At 29.8% G+C, this 18,584-nt stretch overlaps 1 protein-coding gene across 1 annotated transcript; it reads right to left on the bottom strand.

Moving 5' to 3' along the window:
- Positions 1-2,083: 2,083 nt before the first annotated feature.
- On the bottom strand, positions 2,084-7,175 carry LOC125844718 (uncharacterized). The gene is made up of 6 exons (XM_049524045.1): positions 6,745-7,175; positions 6,155-6,305; positions 5,153-5,431; positions 3,964-4,152; positions 2,835-3,053; positions 2,084-2,723 (listed from the first exon to the last, which is right to left on the bottom strand). Exons 1-6 carry the CDS (start codon positions 7,089-7,091, stop codon positions 2,190-2,192), a joined length of 1,719 nt encoding a protein of 572 aa, XP_049380002.1. The 5' UTR covers positions 7,092-7,175; the 3' UTR covers positions 2,084-2,189.
- Positions 7,176-18,584: the final 11,409 nt, after the last annotated feature.

Here is an 18,584-nt window from a genome sequence, read left to right as displayed (position 1 = left end):
CACCAATCTCTTAGTTTGTAGTTTACCTCTACGACCATCTGCGGGTTAACGGACTTGAAGAGGTTCTATGCAAGAAGGCACATGGTTCCACGGTAGTAAAACTATCCACATTTGTCATGCATATGTCGACTCTCTATAATAGGGTGTTTGAAGAGAATTAGAGTATTTGTGAGAGGTGCAAAGGCACAACATCACAATAAACAATAAAAAAAGAAGAAGGAAGAGGGTCCCAATTGGAGGAAGTATGAGCAGAATGATAGTGGTTTCAACTTAGAATGTGGTTTTATAATTGCTTCTTCATATTCAAAAGCATTTATCAAGAAAAGGATTGTTTCTTCATTATATTTATGTTAGATTTATTATATACGATAGGCTGAATAAATAATTAATTTTAAATATTAATAATCAAATATTTATCGAAATTGGTATGTATGTGCATGATATGTGCAAATTTTGTACACAAATTTTGGTAAGCAATCTACAATGTAATAATACAATGTTTTTTTTTTTTTTAAAAAAAGAAGGTATTTTAAAATATATTATTAATTTCTTTTGTTTAATTACCAGTCTTGAACTCTTGACCTAGTAGGTAGGAGAAAACTCTTCAACCAGTCAACCACTATAACCAAGAAGGCGGGTGTAATAGTACAATGTCTCATTATCGAAATCATTTTTTATTTTGAATTATGAGATATTAATTATATATTTTATTCTATAAGATAAGTTAGGAGTAAGATATTTTTAACGTATCCATGAGTCATTTCTTATGACTTCCGTCTCTGAATCTGAATCATTTTCTATTTTGATCTTTTTGCGATGCATTCCTCTACCATTTCTTTTTGCTCCTCTATCAGTACCACTCTCACTTGGAGCAATTCAAGCATGTTCCCATTCAGTCATATCTGAAAGGGGAACAAGAAATAAAAAATATGATTAATATCATTTAATGTGACAATGTATGTCATAAATTTCTGGTATATAGCAAAAGAGTTTATTAAAAAAAATTACACCTAAGAGAATTATTTCAAGATCAATCTTTTGAAACTATAATATATGTACACATATATATCTAAACATATGATTATTAATAAGAAAAAAAACCTATAAAAAAAGACATGTACTACACATGTTACACCCAAAAGAACTCTTCGCTTATTTCCACGTGTTCTCTATTTTGAAATAGAAAACATACCCTTAGGTAATGCTACGTGTCGGATATGTTTATCCAATATTGAATCAATGACGAATTTATGTATTCTTCCTTGCACTCACTTATACCATAGTGAGTGCATTTCAATTTAGAATGTGGTTTTATAATTGTTTCTTCATTATATTTGAATTCAAAAGCATTTATCAAGATTAGAATTGTTTATTTCATTATATTTATGTTAGCTTTATTATATAGGATAGGCTGAATACATAATTAATTTTAGATATTAATAATCAAATATTTATCAAATTTGTTAGGGAAAATGCATAAGTACCCCCCAGCCTATACCCGAAATCCCAGAGACACACCTAACCTTTACTAAGGTCCTATTACCCCCCGAACTTAATTTATCTGTAATATTCTACCCCTTTTTGGCCTACGTGGCACTATCCTTGAAAATTTTGTCAACATGCGTTGGGCCCACAAGATAGTGCCACGTAGGCCAAAAAAGGGCAGAATATTACATATAAAATAAGTTCGGGGGTAATAGGACCTTAGTAAAGGTTAGGTGTGTCTCTGGGATTTCGGGCATAGGCTGGGGAGGTACTTATGCATTTTCCCAATTTGTTATGTATGTGCATGATATGCTGTACACAATTTTATCAAGAAATCTACGATGCAAAGAGAGCTCAATCTTCGTAATTCAACAAATATTTATGTTATTTTGTTTTTTCCTTAGATGTTGCAACTATGTCAAAGGCAGATGAATACTTTATTTAACATAAGGTGTGGTTAAACCAAAATGCTTCTTATGATTAGAAATCTTGAATTATAAGAGCGTAACACGAGATATGTGTCAAACACACATGATGAGTCAAATCACCTATTGTTCACTGAGTTTTGAATTGTGCAGCAAAATTAGCAATGCAAATACTCTTATTATTACCAAAATTGTTTGCTCTACAAAAGGCTTGCACCAGTCAATACTAAGCAAATACTCACTTGAAGCGGAGACAAATAACATGACAAATACTTAGCTTTAAGGGCTGTGCAAAGGGTAAATTGCTTTACTATTTTGCCTTACCAATAATGGTGATGAATTCCCAACATCTCTAAATGGTGGCCTTTTTGGTACTCTTGATTCTTTGCTGCAAGAATAATGTTCTTTTCTTCTCTCGACAGGAGAAACTTCTCGTTTACAACTCATGTCATTGGCTCCACGATTTTCCTTCAGACGATGCATAAACATGCGTTTTTCCTTCTCTAGTTGTTTCCCTAGAGATACAGGAGGCAAATCTTTCGTTGAGATCACTTCAACACCTCTTTGTTTTTGCAACTTCTGTTTGGCATTTTCTTCTTTCAACCGACAAACCAATACGCGTTTTTCCTTCTCAATTTGCTTGGCTAATGACAGCAGAGGTGAATTCGGGGTAGATGTTACCTCCCTCTGATCATGTGCTGTTGATTTCTTTGTTCTTGATTTTTCTAGCTCGTCTTTCGCTGCAGTTAACTCATACTGCATATCCTTTGCCTTGGTTTCAAATGCTTGTGCTTTGTCTTTCCATTCTTCCACCTACAAAAGCCAAGTAAATGAGATACTTTTCAAGAAATAATATAGTGAACTGTTTCAAATCAAGACCTTTTTCTTCAACATGTCAATGGAAATAAAGAACCAGATTCTTACGGAGGACTGTAAAGATTGGATTTCATGAGCAAAGTCTAGGGCTCGGTTTTCCCAAAAATCGCGAGAAGCCTGAAGTTCTTCCATCTCCCCTCTGACTTGCTGCAGCATTTCCTGCATTTGTGACCATTGCTCAGTTTCAGCTCTTACTTGTTCTACGATCCTTCGCACTATAACCTTGCAACGCCCTGAGCATTTGTTCTCCTCGAGTGGCATCATGTCCTGTTTGTATGAAACATGGGTGAAAAAACTGCTTCTTCAGTTCAAAACCAGCAATAAAACTCTATAACAAAATGAAGACAAGTATACCATATTGAAAATGCATGATTCTTGAGATGTTATGCAAAATACTCTCTTTTAGGATTGATTTCACATATGATCATCGAACTACAGGTCTATTGCAACAAAGCCATAAAACTAAGTTCAATAACTACGATAGAACACATCGTCTATCTCTATACTCAATAAAATGAAAGTCACTAGAAATATCAATCCAACCCTGACATTACAAGCAAGTTACCGCGTAAGATAAAAATTGCCAAACTACAATTAGCAACATAACATTTACAGGTTCCTCTCTATTTTCTAATATAGGATTGATTGCTCAGATGGTCACTCAACTAATAGTTATTATCTCAAAAAGTCGCCTCTCTTCTTGATTTAAATTTTCTTCAACAAAGAAAAAGTGACTAGCTGAGATAATAACTATTACCAGTTGAGTAGATACTACTCGTATTTTGATGATTTGTGGTGCTTGTTTGGTAATTTTATCTTTATGTTAAACAAATTTTGAAATAACTCTAGGGTCTTAATTAGTAGTATCAAAATCTTACTACAAGACACCACAAGAAATACTCTCTCCTTTCAGGCACCTCTTTAATATCAACTTTTCATGTAGCATGTTCAAGACCACAAGATTAAAGGACATTTAGATACATTCGACACAAAGGATTCTTTACTTTCTTAAACTTCGTGTCAAGTCAAAACATGACAAACAATTTGAAACAGATGTAGTAAACACAATAAGTTCATTATTGTAAGTGTAGTACATGATTTTAAATTAATATAGAGGTACAGACAGAGAAGTACAATTATTATATGTATAAAAACATTTTATCTGTTCTGACTTTACCTGAGATGGTTGTTGTCTTGTAGAGAAAGATGATGTAGGGTCTGTAATAGAGTCAATTCTCTTGGAAGTTGAAGCTGAACTGGCAACTGAACTGTTTGCTGTGCTTGAAAGTATTGCCCCATATTCTTCCTCCATTCTATCTAACATACCCTTTGATAGTCCTTCCATTTTTTCCCTCAACAACTCCACCTGCAAAACATTTTTTACAAATTTTGTAAGCAGATCCTTGACGTAACTGGTAAAATTATTGTCATGTGATCAGGAGGTCGAGAGTCCAAGCTTTAGAAACAAGCTCTTGCAAAAATGCATGATAAAACTACATACGATAGAATCTTGTGGTTGGACTCTTCTCTCGACCCCTCGCATAACGAAAACTTAATGCATCAAACTGTCTTTTTTTCATTTTTCAAAATCAAAACTACAAGTAGTCAAGATTACTTGAATTTTGTGAATATAAATTGAAAATATGTATAAAAGTACTAAAGTTGAATTATTTTTAAAAACACCACCACCCCCTGTTGTCTTTTTTCAAATTTTTTATTACTGTATGTTTTTTAAATAGTCCACGTGGAGTTACCAGATACCTTATTCCAAGGTGAAATTTTCAAATGATAGCAGGTTCTCAAATAGTTCATTCTCAATCATAATTAACTAATGCACACAACATCCAAAAGAAAAACCAATTATCTTATTCTTTTCTCAACAAAAAGTCTATACAGTATTAAATAAGCCTATAGTAATTACTTAGTTGATAAACATGCATAAATGGCTTACTTTATAGCCTCTATCAAGATTACAACTTCTTTTTTTTGAATCGTGGAAGTAGATACTAGTGCTTACATTAGGTATGCCGTATGCCTACATCACACCCCTTGAGTGCAACCCTTCCCCGAACTCTGTGAATGCGAGATGTTTTGTGCACCATACTGTCCTTTTTTTGACAACTATATATAACAACATATCTAGTGAAATTCTGTAAGTGGGGTCTGAGTAGGGTGAATGTATGCAACCTACCCCTAACTTATAAGGATACAGAGATTGTTTTCGATGGACTATCAGCTCAAGTAAGGAATACCAATAGCCAAAATAAGCAATATGAAAACCGAAGGAAAGGAAACAACAGGTAATAGTAATATGTTTGGCAACTATATAAAAGATCAATAGAGAAAGTGAAAAAGGCAAAACTTACATCAGTAGAAGTATTATTCTTGGTTTCTTTGTCAATTTCATTTGTTGATTGAGCTAGTTGTTGTAATTCCTTGAGAGCTTTTTCATCTGTTAAACCTCCAAGCTTCTCTAGCCTTTTCTGTAAATGGCATGCTTTTTTATCAAAGTTACTACAGTGTCTCACTTCGACATCTTTATTTTTACAACTTTTCTTTAACTCTTCAAGTTTTTCTGCTAAATCTTCAATCTCTTCTTCCAATACTGCATTCACATTCTTCCCTTCAAAAATCTTCTTTTTCCCCTGCAAAATGAAGTAACAAAAGTTTTAACTTTGCCTTTTTCTAATAAAATAATATAAACAAAGAAAAAGAAAGACAGATTCTAAACTAAATTGACATTGAACTTACTCCAAAGTAAGAAAAAATTTACAAAAAAAATAAAATCAAGGACTTCTAAATATCACTTTTTATATTCTAAGGCACCTCCATTTTCAATAATTCTATTATTTTTCAAGTTAAAAAATAGAGTAAAAAGCAAAGAACATTGAGAAAAAAAAATACTATTTTCATATGGACAAAATTTGAACAGAGGTGGCATTTATTGGACAGTGGGATTGCATGAAAAAACTGAAAACTTGTTTTTCTGTTCTTTCTACATTTGATAATTAAGTTTTATGCATTAATAGTATAAAAATAATTATAGATAAATATTCATAATAAGTGAATTCAGTTTGGTATTTTCAATAACAACAATAACATACAGGTATAATCTCACAAAACTTATTCGTACCTCGTATAGATGGAGAGGTTATTTCCAATAAATCTCCGGCTTAAAATAAAGCATCTCCAAACATTTTGAAAATATAGAAATGAGAGCAGTAACAATAACCGAAGAGCAATACACAACATACAGAGGAAAGAACAGTAATGACAGTAAAATATTGTGATAATCGAAACACAAAAAACACAAATGATAATCGAAATCGAAGAACAAGAAACTACGAGAAGAGTGTTGATATACTCACAGCAATGAGAGTGTGAACAGCTGATCTAAGAGTCTTCTCCATCTGAAGTCTATTCCTTTCCAATTTCTTCAAAGCAAATTGTCTTTCCATCCTTAAGAAATTACACTCTGCCCTTAACATCTCTGCTTGAAACCTCCATTTCTCCTCCTCCCTGCCACCACAAAATATAAACAACAATGTTTCTCTATCAAGAATCAATTTTTCACATTTAAAAGGATACTTTCCTTCATAAAAAAGAAAAAACCAAATTTGCATTTATTCAAGAAAGATTTGTCAGCCCCACTTTTTAGAAAACTGTAAAAATCCCAACTTTATGTTAAAATATCAAACTTGGTTCATAAAAATTGTAATATAATTTCCATGAGAATAAAGGGTTTTCTTGAAAAACAAATTTAACATTAGTTCAAGCAAAAAAATTCAGTCCCACTTTTTAGGAAACTGTAAAAATCATAATTTTAAGCTACATTTTTTCTTCTTCTTAAAATTGGGGACAGAGGAAATTACAAAGTGGAAAATCGAACCCTTACCAATACAGATAGTCAATCAACTGAGCTACTAAGATTCATTAAAAAAAAATTGATTTAACAAACCTGTCTCCGGCATCACCACCGCCATTGACAGCACCTTCTTGTTCTTGTTCTTCGACTCTTTCTCTCCTCTGAGCCGTAGAAGAAGACGAAGAAGAAGTTGAAGTGTTGAGAAGAACAATGGGATTAATAGAGGAAGAACTTCCATGAAAGTATCTTTCTTGATCAAATAAACTTTCTAATCTCCCTTTGTAATAGTCACATTTCTTCTCCATTGGATAAAGTTGTTGCTTTTTCGTATTTCTGGGGGTTTTCCGGCGAGTTCTCCGGGGAAAATGAAGGATTTTTGGGCTCGGTGGTGGTGGTGGTGTTGGGTGCCATTTGGGTTTTCTTGTTATTGTTGATGACATTTTCTCTATTTTGATTTTGATTGTGTGTGATTTTCTCTATCTCTATCTTTTTGCAGTATTTGTTTTGGTGCAACAAATTTGAATTTAACGGGTAGACTATAATCACTAGAGCGCCTACAAGAAGTGAATATATTTAAAATTTATATATAGAGTGTGAGTGGTGTTGGGAAATGACATTATTACCCTTATGTTTCATGAACTCATACTTATCCGTATTTTTATACTTAGACCTTTGTTGACTTTAATAAAAATTAAGGATATAATTTAAATCATTTTTTTTTAATTATTATCTTTTGGTGAAATCATAAATATAACTTTACAAGTAATACAATTTATTTCTAGAAAACTTCAAACTTTATTAAAGGAAAGGATAAATATGAAAAAAAAAATTCAAACATTCATCTTAAAACTTTGAATAATGAAAAAAATCGTAATAATTCAGTTATATGAAATATAGGGAGTACTTAATAGGGATCTAATTTATTAAGTAAATTATTTTTATTAAATATATTTTTGAAAGTTTAAATTTGGATATTATTAATATTTTATGTAATTATTTAATAATAAGAATAATAAAGAAAGAAAATAATAAATTTCTCTTAAATTATTAAAATAGATAAGTAAAAATGACAAATTTATTAATATTAGTATGACAGTCAAATAAGAAGGAACAGAGGGAGTAATTTATATTCATACTAGGATAAATAAATTATTTTTATATTATCAATTTAATTTTACCCATTATAGCAGGTAGCTTGGCTTATGTGTGATTCTTGTAGTTATTATTCACTTTTTTATTTCATTTTACGTGAAAGTGAACAGTTTTTTCTTTAACTGTATTTTTTTTTCTAATATTACTTAAATATTTTTAATTATTATGTATATTGTCTTATAGTTTTTGCATAGTATTTAAATAAATAACTTTTTGTTCTAAAATCTTTGAAGAATTTATATCTTAATTTACAATCAAAATCAAATGTTTTAATCCTCGTACTTCAAACTTTTTTTTTCATAAATTGAAATATAGTGAGCAGATGATATCGAAGTACAAAAGTAGTTGTCATTAATAATGTATAAACATAACGAATAATTTTAAGTTACTAATTTCATTTATTACAAAGGATAATATGTAATTTTATTTTAGTTTATCCAACAATATAAAATCAATTTACATAGTGATTTTGCAAAGAATCTAACACATTTATATTGTTTACCTTCAAATTATCAAAGGCGTGCAACCTTGTGAAGGTGAGAACAAAAAGAAACACTATAAGATAAAATAATTTTGAAATGGAAGTGAAGATTTTAGTTTAAATTCCAATTGGTACCTCTACATGTTTTTTGGGAAATTCAAGAATCTTGAAATTTAGTGAGTTAATGTACTTTTACTTTAAGTTACCCTTCACAGACTGTTCTTTCGCTATATGACCAAACCTGATGCCACTGATCTTGTGTCTCAATTGGTCCCCTTAACCAACCTATGAGGTTCTATTCATCACTTATAATGAATTCTTTGGATTAATGAAACCTAAATCTATAATGATTAGCAAATGACAAACATATATGAAGTTGCCAACATGCCATATACATAAACTTCCAATTTATCCCGTTGTTTTCATATTACTTGACATTTATTGACTTGACAAATATTTTATTACTTTAAAACTCTAACTTTGATTGTTAGTACTTTATGGTGTAATCTAGTATTATGGGTAATATGAGAGAAAAAACAACAAGAATCTCTGTGAAAATTCTGTAACTGACATAAATAGGACTATTAATTATAAGTTGTGACATTATTCTTTATCTTTCAAGTTATAACAATAAAAAAAATTACAGGTTTTAACATTTTAGTAAAATAAAAAAATAATTTAAAATAACAGTAAAAATTAATTAGTATGAAAAATAAATAAGGTAAAAACGGATATATTAATAGTAAATAATTTGAATTCATTAATGACAATTAATATGTGGCATTAAAATAGGAGATTCATAAAAAAGAAGAAGGAATATTTGTTTTTCTTGTTTAACTCAAAACAGTTAAAATTCGTTCAAAACATATTTCTTTTCTTTTTTTTTCTCGAATGTTTCTCTCTCATCTCAATTTTTTCTCTAGTTAGTCGTCACTCTCATCTAATTCACATTCATTTTAAAATAATCATCATTTTCTTGTAATGGACGACTTCTTATCAGTATTAATAAAGCATGGTGGTAGATGAGATTCTTCAGGTTAGTGTTCTTTGCGATATTTTATTTGTATTGGTATACTAACCAAACATAAAAAATAAAATTAAATTAAGAACAGTGATACTGGAAAAATATATTCAGATTTTGTTTATGTATAATATTTAAGTATGGTGTTTTTGGAATGACCATTTATTTTTTGAAATTACATAAAATTTGTTTGAAAATGGTATAGATTTTGGTATGAACATTCATTTTTTTTTGTATGTTTCTGGTTTAAAAAAATTACATAAAATTTATTTGAAATTGGTATACTAGTTATACCATGTTGGTACAATTTTGACATATATTGGAATGAATTTTGTGTACTCATTATCTAATAAATGACAATTAATATTTAGAATTAGTATTAATTTGATATTATATTGGCATGATTGTTAAGTGAAAAAGTGGCAACTTATGTGATGAAATAGTTATAATTTTAGCATGAAATGTGTATGAAAATTGTGCATAAATTTTTTATACTGATTTCATATTTTTGGTTGTGTATAATAATTTTAATTATGACGTTTTTTTTAATGTATAATGTTTGATTTTGGAATGAACATTGAATTTGTTCATTATTTGTCTGACTCATTTTTTATTTGATGTGTGACAGTAAAAAGGGAACATGAATCAAGGTAAAATTCCTAAAAATGGGTAAGAGATAATTATGATTGATTCTTTATTTATATCATCTAATAATAAAAATATAATCATAAAATTTTAATTATTTGATAAAATGGAATTAAATTAATTTATAAATAAAACGTGATCTGTTATAATCCGTAATTAAAATGTTATAAGGAATAATATTTTAAAAGTAGATTTAAAATCTATAATATTGCCCCCTAAATATATATGTGGGGTGATTTTTCCTAACTGAAATACTTTGATGAAAAAAATGGATAATATGAAAACATTATATATATATATCTTTAATTTGAAATAATAAAATTTAAATTTCTTCTTTAAGTTCTTAAATTTTATATCTGATCAAATTAAAACACAATATGATAAAAATATACTTAGTATAATGTATATTGTCTAGCACAAACTAATAATGAAAATTGTTGGTGTATTTGAAATGACAATATATTTATTATTATTACTATGTTGAGTTGTTGACTTGTAGTATTTTTTATGTTGGTTTTAAATATGTCAAAAATCTTAAAAAATAAATTGAATATGATTAAAACTTTTAGTTAAAATTAAGTGTTTTGATCCTCAATTTTTTTTGTTTCCTTTGTGTTGATGGTTAAATCAATTGGCCTCTTGCCTAACCATATGATTTATTTCAACAAGAATTAAACTGTTCAATAACTGATTTAATTTATGGAAGGTTCTTTTTTGTGAAAAAACAAATCAAAGTTGCAATTGGCAGATCTTCACCGCAGTTGACATATCAAAAAAGAGTTTCTTTTTCACTAATATAATAATAATAATAATAATAATAATAATAATAATAATAATAATAAAGAAAATAATAATAAAAAGACATTGATGCCTCACGAAGGAAATTAAATACAAGTAGTTAATTTATTTTTATTTTTTTAAAAAAGGAGCCAAAGTCCAAGAAAAAGCAGAACAAAATCACACGTTTCAAGATGTTGTGTCCTCTGCTTCTTAGCGTGACTCTAATTATTTATTACTCTATACTTTCATTTTTGCTTTATTTTACATTTTTCAAACAAAGTCTGATACGTATATTGAGATTTGATTAAATTTAAATTCGTATATGATTAAAATCTATTCAACATATAGTTTTTCAAATGCTTAACCTGAAACATCTAATTCCGAACAACCCATGATAATTCAGGTGGATCTTTCATTTTACTTTATTTTATATTTCTCAAACGATATCTAAGATTTGACTAAATTTGAATCAGTGCATTATTGTATTGTTAAAACCTATTTCTGGTTGCACTTTCAACCGATTTTTTTTCATTTTCTATTGCTCGAACATAAAACATTTGATTAAAGTTGGAGAGATTTCAATCATTCCACGACAATTTATGTTGATCTTTCATTTTGCTTATATTAATATATGAGACTACAATATTTGATACGTATATTGAGATTTCATTAAATTTGAATTCGTGCATTGTTAAAATTGATTTTTGGAGGCACTTTCAACATAATTTTTTTCATTTCCAAATATTCAAACCTAAAATATTTAATTAAAACTGAAGAGATTCCGATCATTCCACGATAATCCAGGTTGATCTTTAAGAAACAAAATGAAATTTTGAAATGGAGTAATATGAGACTACGACCTTTAAGAAATTTTAAAAATAAATAAATTAATTTGGTCCGTGCCGTTTAGGCTGTGTATATATGTTATGGTAGTCAATGGGTAAATTAAATGCGCTAGGTTATTGTGTCTCCATTTGTTTTCCTTTAAAAAAATTATAATTCTCTAATCATTTTTGGAATAATGCATAAATATGACAATATAATATATATTTTTTTCAAAAATAACTTATACCCTTGGATAGTATTTATATTGCATAAATGTGAACAACATGTTATTAATTGGTTTCACTTAATAATTACCTATAATTATATTTTAAAGGACAGATAATGCAAATAATATTTTTGATGTATTACACTACATCAAAAATGATTTTTAATGACAATAGTTTAAGTGCCATTAAATATTTTTTTAGTGACAATTATCACTTTATGTAAATGTCTCTAATTAAAGTCTATAGCGACATTAGATTCAATAATAATTATGTGATATCAGTAAGAGTTTGAGCATTCTTAGCATTGAGATAATATCTTTTTGCTATATAATCTGTGAACCATTACTTTTAAAATTACTTATATGTCTATAATAATTTATATTTTGAAATATTACATATACACAGACATACGTTAATAAAAATATATGTATTGACTGATATTAGGAATTCAAAATTAATATAGTCAAAATATTAGGTTGAATTGTTTGACATAAAAAGGAGATTGAACAAAAAATAAATATAGTATTTTTTTTTTTTGTCACTTTGTCATTTATTGCGTATTTGTTAAGAAATGCAAGTGCATGAAAACAGCACAAAAAAAGGCTCAACCATTTAATTCTTTATTACTTTACACTATGCATGCATGCATTTATATGTGCTGTGATTCTCTTGTTTTTCACATTTATTTTGGTAAAACCCAACATTTTCTAGAAAATTGAAATAAAAATTCTTTGCAGGGACTATATGTTTAATATATTGGTTTCTTTATATTGTCATCAAAGACTAATATCTCTTTTATTATCGAGGATATGACTATAGATATGAGAATATGAAGGTTGAGAATTTTTACTTTTTTAGTAGTAGAGTGGGGTTCTAATATGTAACACTTATTTATCCTTTTATCAGTACTATTGTTATGTCAATATTATTTTATTTTGTAATTTTATTAATTGTTAAATATCCTACTGTATTTTTTGTCAAATCCAAATGGAAAACATTGAGTGCAATCCAATGTTGGAATCTTACGTACAAGTTTAATATATAGTTTATACATAAATTAGCACATTAAAAATGTACCTTACAATATAAAATTAAATTAATTAGTACCCTGTATTCGAGAATTTGAATTTAAATACTGTTAATTAATCCAAGTTAATTTTAAGTTATTGACTTATTCCCGATTTTACCGTTATGAGGATTTTTACATTATAATTATAACAATTAGGAAAAATCTACATTTGATTTGGTGATGAATCACAAGTTCCAATAATTACGTAATCTAAACAATGTTAATTGAATTACTCTCAAATTGACCGTTTGAAGTACTTAATTTATTTTCTAATCTTCTGAATTTTTGATCTTTAAAACTTTAATAGTTGAATATTCATAAACAACCTATTAAAAGTCAATGTTGATGTTAAAAGAGAGTACAAAATACAAATGATTAGCTAGAAATAAAGAACTTGTTTTGTCCTATACACTGGACATTATAATTTGTTTGTATTTTGAAATTCCAAAAATAATTCTCAAAAGTTCAAAATCTTCACCTAATACTGGAAGTTTGCTATTTAAACTCTAGTACACATTTTAATATGCTACTTTTCATATTGCAAATTTTATAAATGATCAAAGTCAGCTATAATTAAATGGCACTTCTTTGGTTTTTTTTATTAAAAAAATTAATAAATATTTTTTTTTCCAAATTATAAAAAAGCTGAGACAATTTTTTAAAGGAAAACTTATCAAATTAGTCAAAATTCCTAACATAATTAGTAAAAATATCTATGCTTTAGCTAATTATTAAAAATGATATTAAGTCATTATTTTAGCAAATATAATGTATTCTAATATAATTAATTTACTATCCTTGTATTTCTCAAATCAGGCCCACATTTACCTAGTTTGACTTCACTACCCGGTTAAAAGTAAAAAAAAACATTTTTTCTCTCTTGGTTTTTACCCCAGATCTCTCTCCTCTATCCACCATTGTCATCTCCTATACTTTGTTTAAGATATTTTTTCGAAATTAATCTACTTTTTAAAGAAATTTCACAAGTCATTGGTGATATTCGTGAAAGATTTTAGCTCACTGATACATGTAAATACATTGTCATCAAGTATCTTTTGAGATTTTGCTTTATTATTTTTATTTTTTGCAATAGTTAGTTTTTTGTGATTTTTTTCATCATATTGGAGATGTAGTAGTAATCTACATTAACATTCATAAATCATATATTTTTTTATTTTATATATGTTCATATATCATAATTTTGAAATTTGGCTTTTAGGATTTTAGGTTTGGGAAAGCATATGATTTTCACTATAATTCTGAGGCAAAGAGAATAACAAGAGGTATCCCAAATAATTTTCAATTTTTTGGTGATATACCCTCGTTTGATTTATGTATTACCTAAGGATTACTCGAAAATGTAGTGTCATGACCCAGACCGTTGTGATTGGCACCCACACTAACCCTCCGGTGGGAGAACCACTACTACAACCCAAACCAAGCAATTAAACCAAAACTAAGCATTTAAGGATATAAAACAAGTTAAATACTAAAGAACGAAATAGGGAGTTCCCATAAACTCTAACCAAAAGTCTATAAACTAAACAAGTGCGGAAGTAACGCCTAGAACCTGAAAGTCAATGTACCAAAACATCTAAAGTTCAACAAGTCTAAACAAGAAGGGATACAACTCCAAACTAATGCACTAATAACTAACTAGAAAGTCTAAGTTTGAAATGGTGGACATAGACGAAAGAGAACTCATGGCAGCCCGGAAGAATTAGTTCGCCCTTGAATTCGAACGATCACTGATCTTCTAAGCGAGGTCTGTCAATAGTCGCTGGAAGATGCCCTGTACTCAACAAAAATAAGAGCAAGTGAAGTATCAGTACACAACCACAGTGTACTGGTAGGATCACGCGGCTTTCCCACTAAGTATAACATAAGTAAGTCAATACAACATTATAATCACATGCATATATCGAACATATACAATATCATCAACATTTACGAACAACGAGCAACTTCACATTTCTCAAAATACACAATTATGATAAGTCATTTGTCCTTCATGGAACCCAAACCTAAACAGTTAGCATATCAGAACGTGGTATCCGATCCAATGATTATGTCGAAATGTGGCAACCGATTCCATAATTATGCTGGAATGTGGCAACCGATCCAAGTTAATTATGTGGGACGTGGCAACCGATCCATTCAACACACCACAATCACAATTACAAGTAGAGGTGTACAAAACAGAACCGAAAACCGAGTCAAACTGAGAAAAAAAATTCGACTAGTGGTTGGTTTGACTTGGTTTCTTATTGAAAAAAAAACCCGACTATATTTGGGTTGATTTGGTTTTAACTAAAAAAACAACCCGAGACCAAACCAACCCGACATTATATATATAATTTTAAAATTTTATTTTATACATAAAAATATTTACTTTGATATAATTTTTAAATATTTCTTATACTTTTTCATAGTTTTATCTTTTAATATATTATTTCAAGTTTGAAACTTAGAATTCTGAATGGTTCAATAAAAGATTATAGTCCACAGATGTTGGTAATATAATAAAGCTTAAATCAAAATCAAATTAATACTAATGCAAAAAGAAAATCAATCCAACACTAAGAAAGACAATAGTATTGAATATTTATTCTTTGGTTTTACATTGGTTTAGACAATTCAAATACATTATCTAATTTTAATTTTCTTTAATATTTAGTCCTGTAACTAATACTTATTAAACTTATTTTAGTATGATTTAGTACTTTTAAACTATGATCATTTTCATTATGACTTGTTAATTTGCAATATTTTTTTACGCGATTTCATTATTATTATTATTATTTTATTGGATATTTTAGTGCTATTACTCATATCATATTTTGTGTTATTTTCTTAAGAAACACCTTAGATAGTTGTATTTTGATAGGACTAAAGAAATATTGAAGTACAAGTAAATTATATGTTTGTATGAATACTTTATCGGAAAAAATTCGAAAAACCCAAAAATTCGAAAAACCCAAATAAACCCGAGGTTGAAAAACCCGAGTTTTATTGGTTTGGTTTGATTTATAGATTTAAAAATCTGACACAAATGGTTTGATTTGATATTTGAAAAACCTGAACCAATCCGGTCATGTACACCCCTAACCACAAGTATATCCTCAAGATCATACAATTAAGTCATGATTCATGGTAACCATCATTCATCTATCTCATTCACAACAAGTATGATCAATAATGCAACATTCATATACATACATGTATCATAATAAAGCAAGAACAAACATACATCACACAATTATAGAATCACAACCATCACCTACCTCGAAACAAGCTTGAAACCCTAAGAAACTTGATCCTTCCCTTTTCGGATTCGTTCCGCTTGTTCTTGGTCTACAAATAATCAATACAATACGGGAATCAATAAACAATCACTAATTACCTGAATTGCTAACAATTCTACGAACCCTAGATCATACCCATGATCCTAAGCACCCAAAATAGGGGTGTTTTCACCATAGAATCTAGATAAAAACCCTCCCCCATCGATAATTACCCATTCTATTACGTTCTACGTATCGAAAAACAGATTCGAGGAGTGAAAAACTTACCTTTAGCCTCAAGAATGGTGGAAAACTGTCAAAAGTCTCCCGGGGTTCGTTCCTTAGCTCTAAAAATTGAAAAGTGCAGAATAAAGTCGTTTAGGGGTTTATTTATGACTTTAAGTCTCGTCTGGCCCGCCACAACGACCCTCACCCTGCTTCAGCGGCACTGCCAAAACGACTTGCACGAAACAATGAGCTATTTTAATAATTCCAAGACCCCCATTTCTCAACACCCCTTTAATCAACGACGCTCAGAAAATACTGTTCAGGCTAAGATCGATTTTGGAAGTTTTACTCACTCGAATTCAATTCCGTAAAGTCATACGGATTCCTTAACGACTTATGTAACTACTCATATAATCAAAATCATAAATAATTCACCCGATTGTTACCAGATTTTCCTACACCTTAATGACTCCGATTTCGTCTAAATCTGGACTAGGTTGGAAAATCTCAAATTACTATGAAAAAGTTTTCCGACCCAAAATTTTCCCCGTTGGATTTTCTATAACGACGAAATTCGGTCGTTACAATAGATACCAATTTACCCATCACTCGTCCCTGAGTGACAAACTTAGGAAAAATAGGCTAAAGAAGGAATGAAGTAGTACCTGAATCGACGAACAATTGGGGATACTTGTTTCACATGTCCCTCTCGGTCTCCCAAGAAGCTTCCTCAACTGGACGATGCTTCCATTGAACTTTCACGAACCTAATCTTTTTGGTCCTCAGCTTACGCACATCACGATCAAGAATCGCAATCGGTTCCTCCTCATATTGGAGGTCTTTGTCTAACACAATTAAGTTCCATTTAATGATGTAATCCCCGTCACCATGATATCTCATCAACATGGACACATGAAATACCGGATGAACACCCGATAGATTAGGAAGTAAAGCCAATCTATACGCTACCAGTCTCACACACTCTAGAACCTCAAAGGGACTAATGTATCGCAGACTTAGCTTACCTTTCTTGCCGAATGTCATCACCCCTTTCATGGGTGATACCTTAAGAAGTACATTCTCACCGGTTTGAAACGCCATGTCTGTAGCACCCTGTAACTAGAAAGAAGTTAAAAAGTGGAAATAGTCATTTTTGGAAAGAATATAAAAATCTGGAAAATTTGTTAAGTATGTTAAGTTGGAGTTTTGGTCAACTTCAAACGACCATAGCCCCTAGCTCCGGATGAGTTAGGTGTGTTTCCAGATATAGTAGGAAATATCTTGGAATAATCTTTGCAACGCTGCCAAGTTTGCTCTATTTCGAGTTTGTATGAGTGAGATATTCCCAGATTTTGGAAGGGTATTTTAGTCTTTTCCTTTCCCAATTATTTTAATTCGTTTTTAGGAGTTTAATTTGGGTCTAAACTGAACTTTGTCAGTTTACGCTTTTCCAAAAAGAGTTAGGATTTTGAGAGAAGAGAAAAGAAGAGGAGAAAAAGCAAAATTCATTAAGATCGTTCAAGTTTGATCGTGGATTTTGGCAAGGGGTGATCCCTACGAGGTATGTGAGTTCACATAGCATTGAGTTCGTTCACCCACGTGCCAAACATGTTTATTTTAGTATGATTTTCGTCCTAAAAGAGTGATACTTTGATGTTCTTGAGTTGTATTCTTCAATTGCTTTCGTTCTTTAATTTGGGATGAGATTGAGGAGTTCTTGAGAGTTTAAGGTTTATTTTAGAGTTGTTTTGAGTTAGGTTCTTAGGTACATTTATTGGGTATCAGAATCTAAAGAGAATTTGAGAAAAAGAATCGAGTTTAGGCGAATTGGGGTCAGAAAATGAAGAAGGAAAAAGTCGACAGAATCTGGGTACCAGGTCCGCGTTGCAGACATGTTCCTCAAAAAATATTTTCGCGACCAAAAATTTAAATAAATCTCCGCGTCGCGGACCAGCTTTCAGACAATGATTTCTTGATCTTTTCTCGTGTTTAACTATTAAAAACACTCCTAAACATTATGAGATCTTTCCTATCACAAATCTCAATCCTTAAATCCATAATTCAATTCAAGGATCAGTTAAAGAGTCAAGTTAAGAGAAGATAAGAGTCAAATCAAAAGAAGTTCATAGAGTCTTCCAAGAGTCGTTTACAAATGTTTTAATTTTTTTTTAAGACTTGAGTTTTGAGTTGAGTAGTAAAGTTTGAAGTTCATTTCTTCAAA

The sequence above is a fragment of the Solanum stenotomum genome, chromosome 11 (genome assembly GCF_019186545.1).
Source record: "Solanum stenotomum isolate F172 chromosome 11, ASM1918654v1, whole genome shotgun sequence".
Taxonomy (NCBI): Eukaryota; Viridiplantae; Streptophyta; class Magnoliopsida; order Solanales; family Solanaceae; genus Solanum; species Solanum stenotomum.
Note: the sequence above shows the minus strand (reverse complement) of the source record. Positions and strands in the feature narration are given on the sequence as shown.